Source organism: Talaromyces stipitatus, genomic scaffold (assembly GCF_000003125.1).
Source record: "Talaromyces stipitatus ATCC 10500 scf_1105507295555 genomic scaffold, whole genome shotgun sequence".
NCBI classification, from domain to species: domain Eukaryota; kingdom Fungi; phylum Ascomycota; class Eurotiomycetes; order Eurotiales; family Trichocomaceae; genus Talaromyces; species Talaromyces stipitatus.
In genome coordinates, this window is record NW_002990116.1 from 2,049,547 (window position 1) to 2,061,807 (window position 12,261).

General features: G+C 47.7%; 6 protein-coding genes across 6 annotated transcripts; 3 read left to right on the top strand and 3 right to left on the bottom strand.

Moving 5' to 3' along the window:
• Window positions 1-626: 626 nt before the first annotated feature.
• Window positions 627-1,624, top strand: TSTA_118700 (uncharacterized protein; the record flags this gene model as incomplete). Its single annotated transcript, XM_002482051.1, has 3 exons — window positions 627-875; window positions 939-998; window positions 1,058-1,624. 3 exons carry the CDS (start codon window positions 627-629, stop codon window positions 1,622-1,624), a joined length of 876 nt encoding a protein of 291 aa, XP_002482096.1.
• On the bottom strand, window positions 1,551-3,406 carry TSTA_118710 (autophagocytosis protein Aut1, putative). Its single transcript, XM_002482052.1, has 2 exons — window positions 2,529-3,406; window positions 1,551-2,472 (listed from the first exon to the last, which is right to left on the bottom strand). Exons 1-2 carry the CDS (start codon window positions 3,071-3,073, stop codon window positions 1,878-1,880), a joined length of 1,140 nt encoding a protein of 379 aa, XP_002482097.1. The 5' UTR covers window positions 3,074-3,406; the 3' UTR covers window positions 1,551-1,877.
• Window positions 3,407-3,638: 232 nt separating this feature from the next.
• Window positions 3,639-4,736, bottom strand: TSTA_118720 (cyclin, putative; the record flags this gene model as incomplete). Its single annotated transcript, XM_002482053.1, has 2 exons — window positions 3,639-4,433; window positions 4,482-4,736. The coding sequence occupies 2 exons, from the start codon at window positions 4,734-4,736 to the stop codon at window positions 3,795-3,797; spliced, it is 894 nt and encodes a 297-aa protein (XP_002482098.1). The 3' UTR covers window positions 3,639-3,794.
• Window positions 4,737-5,322: 586 nt separating this feature from the next.
• TSTA_118730 (uncharacterized protein) lies at window positions 5,323-6,729 on the top strand (the record flags this gene model as incomplete). The annotated part of the gene is made up of 2 exons (XM_002482054.1): window positions 5,323-6,410; window positions 6,450-6,729. 2 exons carry the CDS (start codon window positions 5,323-5,325, stop codon window positions 6,727-6,729), a joined length of 1,368 nt encoding a protein of 455 aa, XP_002482099.1.
• Window positions 6,730-7,954: 1,225 nt separating this feature from the next.
• On the top strand, window positions 7,955-10,276 carry TSTA_118740 (protein transport protein Sec61 alpha subunit, putative). Its single transcript, XM_002482055.1, has 5 exons — window positions 7,955-8,204; window positions 8,300-8,403; window positions 8,468-8,635; window positions 8,696-9,771; window positions 9,821-10,276. The coding sequence occupies exons 1-5, from the start codon at window positions 8,195-8,197 to the stop codon at window positions 9,900-9,902; spliced, it is 1,440 nt and encodes a 479-aa protein (XP_002482100.1). The 5' UTR covers window positions 7,955-8,194; the 3' UTR covers window positions 9,903-10,276.
• Window positions 10,277-10,327: 51 nt separating this feature from the next.
• Window positions 10,328-12,194, bottom strand: TSTA_118750 (arginine biosynthesis bifunctional protein ArgJ; the record flags this gene model as incomplete). The annotated part of the gene is made up of 2 exons (XM_002482056.1): window positions 11,312-12,194; window positions 10,328-11,243 (listed from the first exon to the last, which is right to left on the bottom strand). The coding sequence occupies exons 1-2, from the start codon at window positions 11,806-11,808 to the stop codon at window positions 10,328-10,330; spliced, it is 1,413 nt and encodes a 470-aa protein (XP_002482101.1). The 5' UTR covers window positions 11,809-12,194.
• Window positions 12,195-12,261: the final 67 nt, after the last annotated feature.

The window sequence follows — 12,261 nt, forward strand, 5'->3', positions numbered from 1 at the left end:
CGAATGGATTATTCAAACTGTCTGAGAGGTGTTAGAGACTCGGGACGGCTTAAGATGTGTTCTTCCCCTGCATTAGGGCTACCTTACCACAGACTACCCCCTTACGTCGGATCTAGGTTGATGATAATGATATCACAAACCACAAGATTGCTTGATGATATTCAAGCATGTCGATGACTGCACTATTGATTTTCTAGCATTAGAGGTTTGATGTTGGGGGTTTACCTTTCAGCATCATGCAGGAAGATACTCAATCCGTGAGCCCCGTATATCAAAGGATAATTGAATCAAATCACGATCGACCATTGTATTTTCTGATACCTTGCATGCACCTCATTTGGGCTAATAGTACGGTAGTATCTGTTGCTACTGATTACTGCTTTGAGCGAATATTGTCATCACGACAGTACCCTTCCCCGGGATGAGGTTTAGGAAGTTCTGGACATAAAAGGGCTAGCAAGGGTCCCCTTCCACATCAATTATTTTTCTTGACTTCCATCAAGCAAGCAAGCGAGTAGCCATTCTCTCAGAATCTCCAACTATCAGTCACTCTTTTCATATCTGTACTCTCTCTTGCTTTGTGAAATACCCGATATCACACTGTCCTCTAACAGGACGTCAACAAAATGAAATACACGACCGCACTCACAGTCCTCCTCGCCTTTGGGCCCGCAACTACCATCCTAGCAGCCCCCGTCTCCCAAGATCCCACTTCAGCCCTAACAGGTGCTCCTTCGGGACAAAATGAAGGCGCGAAACAGCCCGCTGCTGGTCCTGCGCCGGGCTCGTCGTCACAGGGACTGAGTGGTTCGTCGAGTGGGAATGAGGGATTGTTGGATAAGGTTGAGAAGATTGTTAAGGATGTTCTTGGTGGTGTAAGTCAATATATTCACTTTGAATGCTTGGGTCGAGGATGACGTGCTGATATGGATGTTTAGCTACGCAAGCGTGGGCTTGTTGAGGAAGTTGGAGAGGTTGTTCAGATGACAGTTGATAGCGTGAGTTCTAAAATCTCTCTCCTGTGAAGCATGTATTACTGATACTGATCTTCTTTTAGACCAGCAAGCTTCTCAACGGCGAGAGCTCCGGTAGCCAGAGCTCGTACAACACCCAGTCCACTGATCCTGATGCTCTCTCTCAGGGAGCTCCCCAAGGTGGAAAGGGAGACGACGACAAGGACGGCGATGACAAGAAAGCGCACCCAGCTCCAGCTCCGACTCCTGCTCCAGCACCTGCGCCCTCAAAAGACTCTAGTTCCAGTTCCCCTCTCTCCAAACTCATCGGCGGCCGCTCCAACGCACCCCTCTCCGACCAAACAGACCCCGTAAACACCTCCGGCACAACAGCACCCATCTCAAACGAAGGCACTCAACCCACTGAAAGCCATAAAGTTCCTACTGAACAATCCTCTCCCATCGAAGGAGTGACCAAACCATCTACCCCCATCCCTGTCCCAGTCGACACTAAGAAGCAAGAAGGAGAGAAAAAGGAGAAGGAAGGTCCGAATATTGGTACCCCGACTTCTGATGCATTCCAATTATCGCCCGAGGAGATTGAGGTGTTGAAGAAAGTTCTTCAGTCTCAGTCTAAGGATGGTCAGGGTGAGGGATTGTCTAAGGCTTAAGTTAAGTTCATTTCGTGATATTTTCTTCCCACACCTTTATTTTTTTTTATACTTCATTTTTACATGATACAGGTGCTCCTGGTTATTCTTTGTATTTCGCTTCTCAAACTTTGTGACTTGCTTAGACTACACATTATTTCTTCGATGTTAACAGTTAATGTATTTGTCAATGACATATTCACTGTCCGTTCTAAAAGTAAAGGCATTATTGATATCGTACTGATCGAATACAAATAAAAACACCGAGCAGCGACTAAACCCCCATCGTAAAATCATGCTCTATACCCGGCGTAACACTGGAAATAAATTTCAAAAACACAACCAAATACTGATCCACACGAATCGCAGACTGAAACTCATCTTCTTCTGATTGATTGCCATCGTTCTGTAACACTTCCCACTCATCACCCATCATATTATTGTTATTCGCTGAACTTCCACCATCTTGTTGTTGAAGTTTGCGCTGTCTCTCGGTAAGAGACAGATTATTCGTATCATCAACTAGACCTTCAAGACCACTGTCGAATTTGATATTTGACGCGTCTTCGGCAGAGCGGGCCTTTTTTAATTTCTGTCGTCGAATCTTGAGGGCGGCGTCTGCTCGGTCCAAGAGGATTTTCATGACGGAGGCATGTTGACATGGATGGACAGTAGCCATGGGTACACTGGTGTCGAACCAGGGGAAATCTTCTAGTGTGACTGTTTTGTCTTTGTAGTCGCCGACGATATCTTCCATCATTAAGTGTGGCGGGAGTGGTTCGGAGGGGGAGAGGTAGCCTGATAGATAGAGTCGCGGTGTACGGTAGTAGTTGGCGTATGTGATGTAAAGATTATATGTTCGGAGGGGACTGCAACCTCAATTTCAGTAAAACCAAATACCCCAAATCATAAAAGGTATACATACGCAGTTGTCCCCGACGCCCCAGAAGGATCCCGAATAATAGCCTCCTCATCATCATCATCATCCTCCATATCCGGAATCTCATCCTCATCCTCTCCCTGTTCAGAAACATTTCCCGCTTCATCAACAGTCCTCACATCTTTTCTTTTAGCTTCCTGCGTATCAGCATACTCCCGTTTCCCACCAGTCTGTAACCATCCATCATCTTCACCGTCGCCTCCGCCACTCCCTGGCCCCGCGCGAAGCATATCTTTAATAATCACATCTTCCTGCAAATCACCCGCGAAATTATCATTTAGTCTTCGATGGCAGGGCACGCCACGCGTTACTAGATATTGCTTTCCGGGAGGTAAGAAAGGAACTCGCTGAGCGGGCGTGGATGCATCTGCCCATTGCCACGAGGGGAATTTGAAGACTAGATAATCTCCGGCAGCGACGAACTCTTCGGGTGTGATTTTGCCGGTTTCGCGGAATGTAGATGTATGTGTCACTGGAGTGATCCAGTCTCGCCATGTTGACCAGGTTTGGTGGATGAGGTTCTTGGACATCTTGGGAGATATTGTATCGTATCGATATATCGCGAGTAATGCGGGGTAGAAATCTGTTGGGTAGTGGTTGTTGAGAATCGCAAGGCTTTTGATGATCAACTACAGTCTTGCTGTATTAGCTAGGATGGAAACTGGTCTTGAAAGAGAAATATAGAGAAGAAGTAAGAGGCAAGGCAGATGGAATCGTGAGCGAATCTCGTGAGGGGTTGGAGATGCCCGAAACGCGGGCGGTCCAGGCGGTCTTCTCTTTTATTGGTGGGCTTGACACTGAGCAGTCAACAGTGACTCTCACGAGATGTAGCTATTGTACACTGTATTCACTGAGGAATAATTATATTATGAGCTTATCCAGATATCTAGTCTTATGTATCTCAATAACCATCGCGAGTCAGCTGACAAGGCTGACGTCAATGTCACATGTCTCTATCACATTCTCTAGGAACATCACCATATACGTGCTAGTGACAAGCATGTGTATACAAACTCCATGTGAGTCACCTTGACTCTTGGTTTTGAACTGGATATAAGAGTTTGAGATTCGTAGCAGAAAGCCGCAGTCTTCCAGTCCTTGGCTATCGTAATATCGTGTCCAAGGGCCTGGAAGCTCGTCTGGGTTGGAACCGATGTTGTACACCTTGGGGACCATCGATGATTAGGACATCTGCTGACGGCGCCGACGTTTGGCAATTTGGCATGATTGAATTCGTGAGAAGCCGGCCATTCATTCACCTTCTTGTGACTGTCGCTGCTGAAGTTCCTTTTCGACATCCTCAACAACCACGGGTATACTCTTTCCCTTCCAAGTCTCTTTCTCTGCTTTTGCGAACTCTTCCATACTGTTCATAGCGACCACCAAGAACCCCAGTTCTTCGCGGTCGACATCGAACACCTCCCACCATTCATCTTCCGCTAGCTTTACGCCGACTTCTCGCGCAGCAAGATAAATAGCAGCAACAGCCAAGGCATTAGGCTGATGTGTCACATAAAGTAACTGCGGTGATAAAAGGGATGCATTAAGGTGCTCAAAAACTCGTTTACCGAGAGCGCTCGATGCGGCGTTGATGGTTTGTAGATACGTAAGCGCAATCGTATGAGGGATGACGATATGAGTGTTGAAGCCAAGGGTACGAAGGATTATCGTCTCTGTTTTGAGAAGCACCATGCGCTGAGATTGATAGCCACCTTCGGAGAGGTAATAGGTCTCTGGTTTCGGTTTGCCGACAACGCCTGAGGGATTGATAAACCATAGAGGTGACGCCTGTTTCGAGAGGAGATAGTTGTAGGTATTGAGAACGGAGCGAGGCGAAGTGGGATGGAAGGACAGCTTGGCTATTAGATAGATCGAAGCTGCAGATACGTCCTGTCCAAGTCAGTTGATTCGTAAGTAGCGATTCCATATAAAACCCACCTTTGCAGAATGTATCGCAAAGCTCCCACCATCAGGACCAATCCAGAATCGCGTAAAGATCACGATCGCCTGAGCAATCACATCTTGAGGCAGTCGCAACAGCACACCAGCCGCTTGCGTGAGTAGAGCACCTGCAAAGCGAATTGAGGATTCTAGGTCAGATGGAATGCCGTCAAGTGAAGAGGACGAGCTCGATAACTGGGCGGGTGTTGCGAGAGCATTGGAAAGACTATCCAAAGTGAGAGCAGAAGTCATGGTGGTGATGGTGGTCTAGAGGAAAGAGCTCGATGCGAATATTTGTTTAGGCGGAGACGGAGGTGCCGATCGTCGACCTCTCTCTTACAACTACCTCCTTGACCCAGCAAACCCAGCAAACACTCAAATATGCAGTCATCTAACACAAAATTTCCGAAAAGATCAATCAATTCGAATCATGAACAACACCGATGTTTCAAGCTCGCAAAGACGGCTTATGCGCCGATGTACAGCCACATTGCAGAGAATGATTCCCGCAGACTGTGGCGGTGCGCTGTATCGCCAGGCACACACAGCCTAGCTTGTTTCGATGTCTGACTGAATCCTACGCTGCAACATTCTTCATCTGATAATAGGATTGCTCGTATGATTGGTTCTGGGCGTACCTTTATAGCTGATCAGTCTCGAAGCCTGGAGTCCACCGCTCAGTACTATTTAAGAGAATCACGCTGTGATGTTCTACATCTCCGCATATACATACTCAGATAGCCCTACAGTACGGAGACCATAAGCTGTGGTGATAATTGAAATTTTTTTTTTTGAAACGACTCCAATTTGCAGACCGCATTACATTCAACTCTTTGGCATGCCACAATTTCCCAACACGCCAGAGTCTATACTACCTCGGTCCGACTCGCGAAATCCAGCTTCAACATGTCGAGGTATTACTGTGAATGGCAAGCCGTGCCGTCGCTCATTAGCAGCGTCTCAGTCTGCGTCTGCCTCGAAGGGAGTTGTTGCAAGGCTCAAAGGCCAGAACCAGCAGCTTGACCCGAGTGCTTTCTATTGCTGGCAGCATAAAAATCAGGCTCCAGAACCTGGCGATATCTCTACAGAGAACAAGCAAGCGCAAGCTGCTGCTTTTGCTAGGAAAACCAGCATTGATAGCCTGATAGAGCGTCTGGGAATTCTCGAGGTCAATGATCGCCAACGGCAGCACCGACGGCCAACTGAACGTGATGCCAGATATCAGAGGATGCACTCTGACAAAAATCCCAAGCCTGGCAGAGGGCAACAACCGCGTCAAAGCCCATTCTGCTGTTTTACAATAGTGGAAGACAGCGAAAACCTGCCTGCAGCAAAGCGAGTGCAAAGCTCAAGACGAGAGAAGCCTGTGGCTTCTCGACCTCCAGCAACCCCACAACGGCCTGTATTTGTTCGAGATCCTCGATCAGGAGGATCGCCGATTGTTCAGCAACGTTCAGCTCCAGTTACGCCACGGCGGTGGTCTGAGACCACGCCGCAAGCGACTCTACAAAGCGCCGACCGATCACAATATTTAGGAACACCTACAAAGCCTTCTCTTCCTAGCACACCAAATTCACATTCATCGCAAAATCGTCCATTGTTGTCGTTGATCCCACAGCATCTCAGTCCTCAGACCACAGCACTTTTGCTGACAGAGCTATCGAAACCAATATCGAATGCGGATGAAGAGGGCTATATCTATATTTTCTGGGTAACACCTCAGAAACATAACTCAGAAGCACCACCAGGAGACATTGCATTGAATCTTTTACCACCTCCCGGTCGACCGAACCATTCCCGTCGGACAAGCGATGCTTTGCGGGCTGCGCAGGCGATCGATCCTCGCTCCAAAGGATCCGCGAATCAACCGGGAACCATTCGCCTCAAAATCGGGCGTACAAGCAATGTTCACCGTCGGCTGAACGAGTGGTCAAAACAATGCTCTCATAATCTCACATTGATCAGGTATTACCCCTATACCAATTCCTCGCCATCTCCGTCTCCGGCGCGAAGACCGGAGAGTGAGCATTTTCAAGGACACGGTCGACGAGTGCCTCATGTCCATCGCGTTGAGAGACTGATTCATATTGAGCTGGCTGATCAACGCGTAAAGGGGAAAGGCCCATGTGCCCAATGTAACAAAGAGCATAGGGAGTGGTTCGAGTTCAATGCTACTAAGGATGCGTTGAAGCTTGTGGATGACTGTGTTCGGCGATGGGTTGCATGGGGAGAGCAGCATATATGATTACCACATATTGATTATTGCATTTAACGGCGTTGTGTTAGTTACTTTGAAGCGTTCAACGTTGATCAATAGAAGCATCCATCCACATTCTGATTTCCTCCTTTGGCTCATGATTTAACTCAAATCGTATGGAGACATCAAAGCTACTCGCAGAGTTTTATTCTCGATTTCATTTTTTGCTCATTGCTTTGTAACAAAAGACAAATGGTTACTTTTCAACTATTTGAGGTGATATGCTGATTACATGTGATACATGTGACTATGACGGAATGTCATTGGTGTAAACAACACGGACGGAACATAATCTACAATTTCTCTTCGATGAACCTATATATCACCACTGACTTCAAGGATGACTCTTTTGCATATATTACCATCTATTTTCGGTCCTTGATATTAAACTCTGCATTTACGTCCACAAGGACAGCATGCCATCCGAAGCATCAAATGATATCATCTCCACCGCGAGATCAAGACTAGCAACAATACTGCACTCAGCATGGACGCAAATCAAAGCAACGATCAATGAGAACATACCGCCGGAAACGCGAGAAAATCTAAAACAAAATCTGGTCGCATTTGCGCGCTCACGTCCCATACTTGCTACGCTACTACTATCCCAACTCGCATTCTCCGGTATCCCGCTTCTCTTCTTCATCTCGCTTACTGCCGGCATATTTATCTTCAGTTTGGTTACTACTCTTGTATTGGGAGTGCTTGGTGCATTGATGGTTACTCTGTTTTGTATGGGGTTGGGGTCGCTGATTCTTATTCCGACTTTGTTTGTGACCACGCTTACGGCAGGGGGGATATGGCTTTGGGGTTGGGGATTGTATTATGTTGTTCAATGGGTTGGCAATGGAGATACGGCGCTACTTACGAGGCTCAGTCTGTTGCTTGTGCCTCAGAGGCAGGTGAAGCAGGGTAAACAAGACGAGGACGGAGGGAAAGCTTCATTGCAACAGAGTCAGAAAGACTAGCACTTCCAGGAGAAGAATCCTGACGGGCGGGTGTCAACAGAATCTAATGGATATGGTGAGAAACAGGCCAACGAGCCTGCTGTCAATACTGTGAAAATGGAATCCAGTTAGTGAGTCATATACTACTGTCATGTCATTTCTATATTTCTATTGTGAATGCAGCGTAGAGACTCTTAGGTGTCCTCTTGATGGGGCGTGCTGATTGGCGCGTGGCAGCTTCTAGCGGCTCCGTGGGGAGCGCCCAACGCGGCATAGCGGCAGAACTGGCCAGCAAGACACACTTTCATCTTTCGTCTCTCCTTACAATCCCTTTGCTTCGTATATCTGTCTATCCCCCCATCCTCTTCCTCCACCAGTCCTTTCGTATAGTTTCCTTTCTTCTCTTCTTCCTGGTTGATACCAGTCCTCGCTCTTTTTTCTACTGGGATTGACTTATTCCTGCTAATTCGTTTAATTCCCCCGTTGTTGACAGCATACCCGTCGCCATGAGCGGACGTGAGTTTCCCCCAGCCTACCTCAGCACGCGACCATACATAGCTCTGTGTTGTGCGCTCAATATTCCGATCAATTGATCGCTAATATGCCAGCAGTTCGGTTTCTCGATTTGATCAAACCCTTCACGCCCCTCCTTCCGGAGGTGGCCGCCCCCGAGACCAACAAGGTGCCTTTCAACCAGAAGCTTATGTGGACTGGGGTACGATCAATTTATTTCGTCTTATCGCAATGAGAATCGCATTTGTGCTGACCGCCGTGTTTAGTTGACTTTGTTGATCTTCTTGGTTATGAGCCAAATGCCTTTGTATGGTATCGTGTCGTCTGACACTTCGGATCCTCTTTACTGGCTCCGTATGATGTTGGCCAGTAACCGTGGTACATTGATGGAGTTGGGTATCACGCCCATTATCTCTTCGGGAATGGTTTTCCAGGTGTGTGTTGAGTCGAATATCTCCATTGACCACAGCAGTGGAATTGACCGTCCTGTATAGCTCCTTGCCGGAACCCACCTCATCGACGTCAACCTCGACCTCAAGACCGACCGTGAACTGTACCAGACCGCCCAAAAACTCTTCGCCATCATCTTGTCCTTTGGTCAAGCCTGCGTCTTCGTCCTTACTGGTCTCTATGGTCAGCCCAGTGACCTCGGCGCTGGTATCTGCGTCCTCTTGATCGTGCAATTGGTTGTGGCTGGTCTTGTTGTCATCCTTCTTGACGAATTGCTTCAAAAGGGCTATGGTCTCGGAAGCGGTATCTCCCTCTTCATTGCCACCAACATCTGCGAGTCTATCGTCTGGAAGGCTTTCTCCCCCACCACCATCAACACTGGCCGTGGTCCCGAATTCGAGGGTGCCATCATTGCTCTCTTCCACTTGCTCTTGACCTGGCCCGACAAGCAGCGTGCTTTGCAGGAGGCTTTCTACCGACAGAACCTCCCCAACGTCATGAACCTCTTAGCCACCCTCTTGATCTTCGCCGCTGTCATCTACCTCCAGGGATTCCGCGTTGAGATCCCTGTCAAGTCTTCCCGCCAGCGTGGTATGCGCGGATCTTACCCCATCCGTCTGTTCTACACCTCCAACATGCCTATTATGCTCCAGTCAGCTCTCTGCTCCAACGTTTTCTTGATCAGCCAGATGCTCTACTCCCGTTTCTCTGACAACCTTTTGGTCCGTCTTCTGGGTGTCTGGGAGCCTCGTGAGGGTTCTGCTCAGCTCTACGCTGCCTCTGGTATCGCATACTACATGTCTCCTCCTCTTAACTTCAAGGAAGCTCTTTTGGATCCCGTCCACACCGCTGTCTACGTGACCTTCATGCTTGTTGCTTGTGCTCTCTTCTCCAAGACCTGGATCGAGGTTTCTGGCTCCGCTCCCCGCGATGTTGCCAAGCAGCTCAAGGATCAGGGCTTGGTTATGGCTGGTCACCGTGAGCAGAGCATGTACCGCGAACTCAAGCGTGTTATCCCTACCGCTGCTGCTTTTGGTGGTGCCTGCATTGGTGCTTTGTCTATTGCTTCCGATCTCCTCGGTGCTTTGGGCAGTGGTACTGGTATTCTACTTGCCGTCACGTAAGTAATAACCCACATTATCTCGAATTCTCTTGCTAATGTTCTATAGCATCATCTATGGCTACTTTGAAATTGCTGCTCGTGAAAGTGACTTTGGCGCAGGCCTCCGAGGTCTTGTTCCCGGCAACTAAACAGGAAACAACTATCCTTTCCTTTTCTATAAGATGATTATATTGGACAAACGGGGTTGTCCTAATGATCTCATATTTTTCCATCTTCGTTCTGTCACACTAAGAACTTATCATTCTGTTTTTTGTTTAAATATAAAGTTAAATGAATCATAGCAAAAATCGGGTGTACTATTTGATTCTCGCTGGTTATGATAGGATTGTTTTCCTATCCACATTAGTTGGGTTTGGTTTGAGACCGAAAAGGTGTTGAATTATTCTGTTGTTGCTGTGAATTGGGTTGGTCGTAGTTTGTACAGTATGGATATTATGAATGCGCTCATTGGACTACTATCAGTTAGGTGAATGAAGAATAAAAATTTGATTTATACATGATATAGATCTCTGTCAAGTCTATACTCTATCCCAGTTGAGACTGAATCAATCGATCAAGTCCGATAGTCACCGTTAATAGTAACATACTCATGACTAAAATCACAGAACCAATAGACAGCTTCCTCACCACCCAACCCTTTCTCCCCTTTACTACCACCACCAAGATCAACAATGATCTCTAAATCCTCATCCTGCAATATAGCACTTGCACGCTCTTCATCGACTACTTCAGGTTCGCCATTAACCAATAACCGCAGAACAGGTGAGCCATCTACAGGCTTGAAACTGACGCTCGTACGTTCGGGGATGACAGTACCCTCAGTAACGCCATCAGCGTATCCGACGGCGCACAGGATACGGCCCCAATTCGCGTCTCGGCCGTACAGGGCTGTTTTCACGAGTGGTGAGCGGGCGATGGTGGATGCGATGCGGCGTGCGGATTCGTAGCAGGGACTATTTTGGATGCGGACAGTTACGAATTTTGTAGCGCCTTCACCGTCGCGAACGACGAGTTGAGAAAGTGATTGCGCAAAGGATGTAAGTACTTTTTGTAATGCGGTGTAATCAGCAGATGAAGAAGTCACTGGCTGGCCACCAGCGGCGCCGTTGGCGAGAAAGGCGATTGTATCGTTTGTGCTTGTGTCGCCGTCGATGGATATAGAGTTGAATGAGCGTGAGACGGCTTGTAGTAAGAGTGGTTTCATCGCGGAGGCGTCGACCGGTGCGTCGGTGCATAGCACGCCGAGTAGAGTGGCCATGTTGGGGTGGATCATGCCGGCGCCTTTGGTCATGCCGGCGAGACTGTAGGTGATTCCGGGTGAGGAGGGAAGGGTGAAAGTTTGAGAGATCAGTTTGGGAAATGTATCTGTTGTGCAGATTGCGCGGGCTGTTGCAAGCCAGGCGTTGTGTGTGTTGGCGAGGTTGGAGTATGCTGTTGGGATTTTATCCAGGATTTTGGAGATGGGTAGTCTATTCAAGTTAGTATGTTGTTTACTAGATGGTGTACTCACGTTAAGCTCTAGAAGATAGGGGCATACCGCTGTCCAATAACACCAGTACTCATAACAAGAGTACTCGGTTCCGAAATACCATTACATTCATCCACTTTCGAAGCCATGCTCTGCGCATCTTCCAACCCACCCTTCCCCGTAACAGCATTCGCGCATCCAGAATTGATAACCACCGATTGAATTCCTTTCCCCTTGCGCTGATCCAAGGTCAATTTACTAATCTGCACAGGCGCAGCCTGGAACTTGTTCGTAGTAAACACCGCTGCCGCAGTACATGGTTCATCAGAAGATATCAAAGCCAAATCAGGGTATTTCGTATTTGCGGCTTTGACGCCCACATGAGTACCGGAGACACGGAACCCCTTGGGGTATGTTCCTGAAGATGGGATGTGTTTTCGCTTGGGTTCGGGGATGGTGGTGTCTTGGAGAATGTTGTAGAGCCGGATTTGGCCGCGGCGAGTTGTGGCGATGATGAATGAATTTGTGACTGGACCGAGAGGTCCAGTTTTTGTAAGAATCATCATTCTTTTCTTGGTGGATATCAGATATGAGACGACTTGTCCGAACTCGATATAAATAATTTCCTCGGAGGATTGTATGAGTCACCCGTGCTTATCACCCAGTGAAGTCAACTCCTGCCGAGTGCGTCAATTGCTCAGTAGAATAAACCTGGTTATGACACTCAGTCAAAAAGCGCGCTTGATTGTGTCAATTTATTCAAGTTCGTCTTCCACAGTTATATCTTCCTTCGTAGCTCCGAAATCGCTGTTATCTTTGCCGAAGTGCAATTACTTGAAAAGTCGCGCATATCACGAACCTTCGATTCTATAACCCCAGATGGATCAATACACCTGGCACAGATAACACACGCAAACAGTAGTCTGCGTGATTTCTTCTCCGGGTGGTGTCCAATTGACTTCGAGTAGAGATACAGCTTTGAAATGTCGAATATTTGTGGAGGAGAGACTAGGCCGAAA

Excerpts from the sequence above, each read along its gene's own strand:
- TSTA_118710 (XM_002482052.1), bottom strand. The coding sequence starts at position 3,073 with ATGTCCAAGAACCTCATCCACCAAACCTGGTCAACATGGCGAGACTGG. Across the intron at positions 2,473-2,528 it reads GGGGCGTCGGGGACAACTGC|TCCCCTCCGAACATATAATC; the intron begins GTATGTATACCT and ends TTGAGGTTGCAG.
- TSTA_118740 (XM_002482055.1), top strand. Across the intron at positions 8,636-8,695 it reads CTTCGGGAATGGTTTTCCAG|CTCCTTGCCGGAACCCACCT; the intron begins GTGTGTGTTGAG and ends CGTCCTGTATAG. Across the intron at positions 9,772-9,820 it reads GGTATTCTACTTGCCGTCAC|CATCATCTATGGCTACTTTG; the intron begins GTAAGTAATAAC and ends AATGTTCTATAG.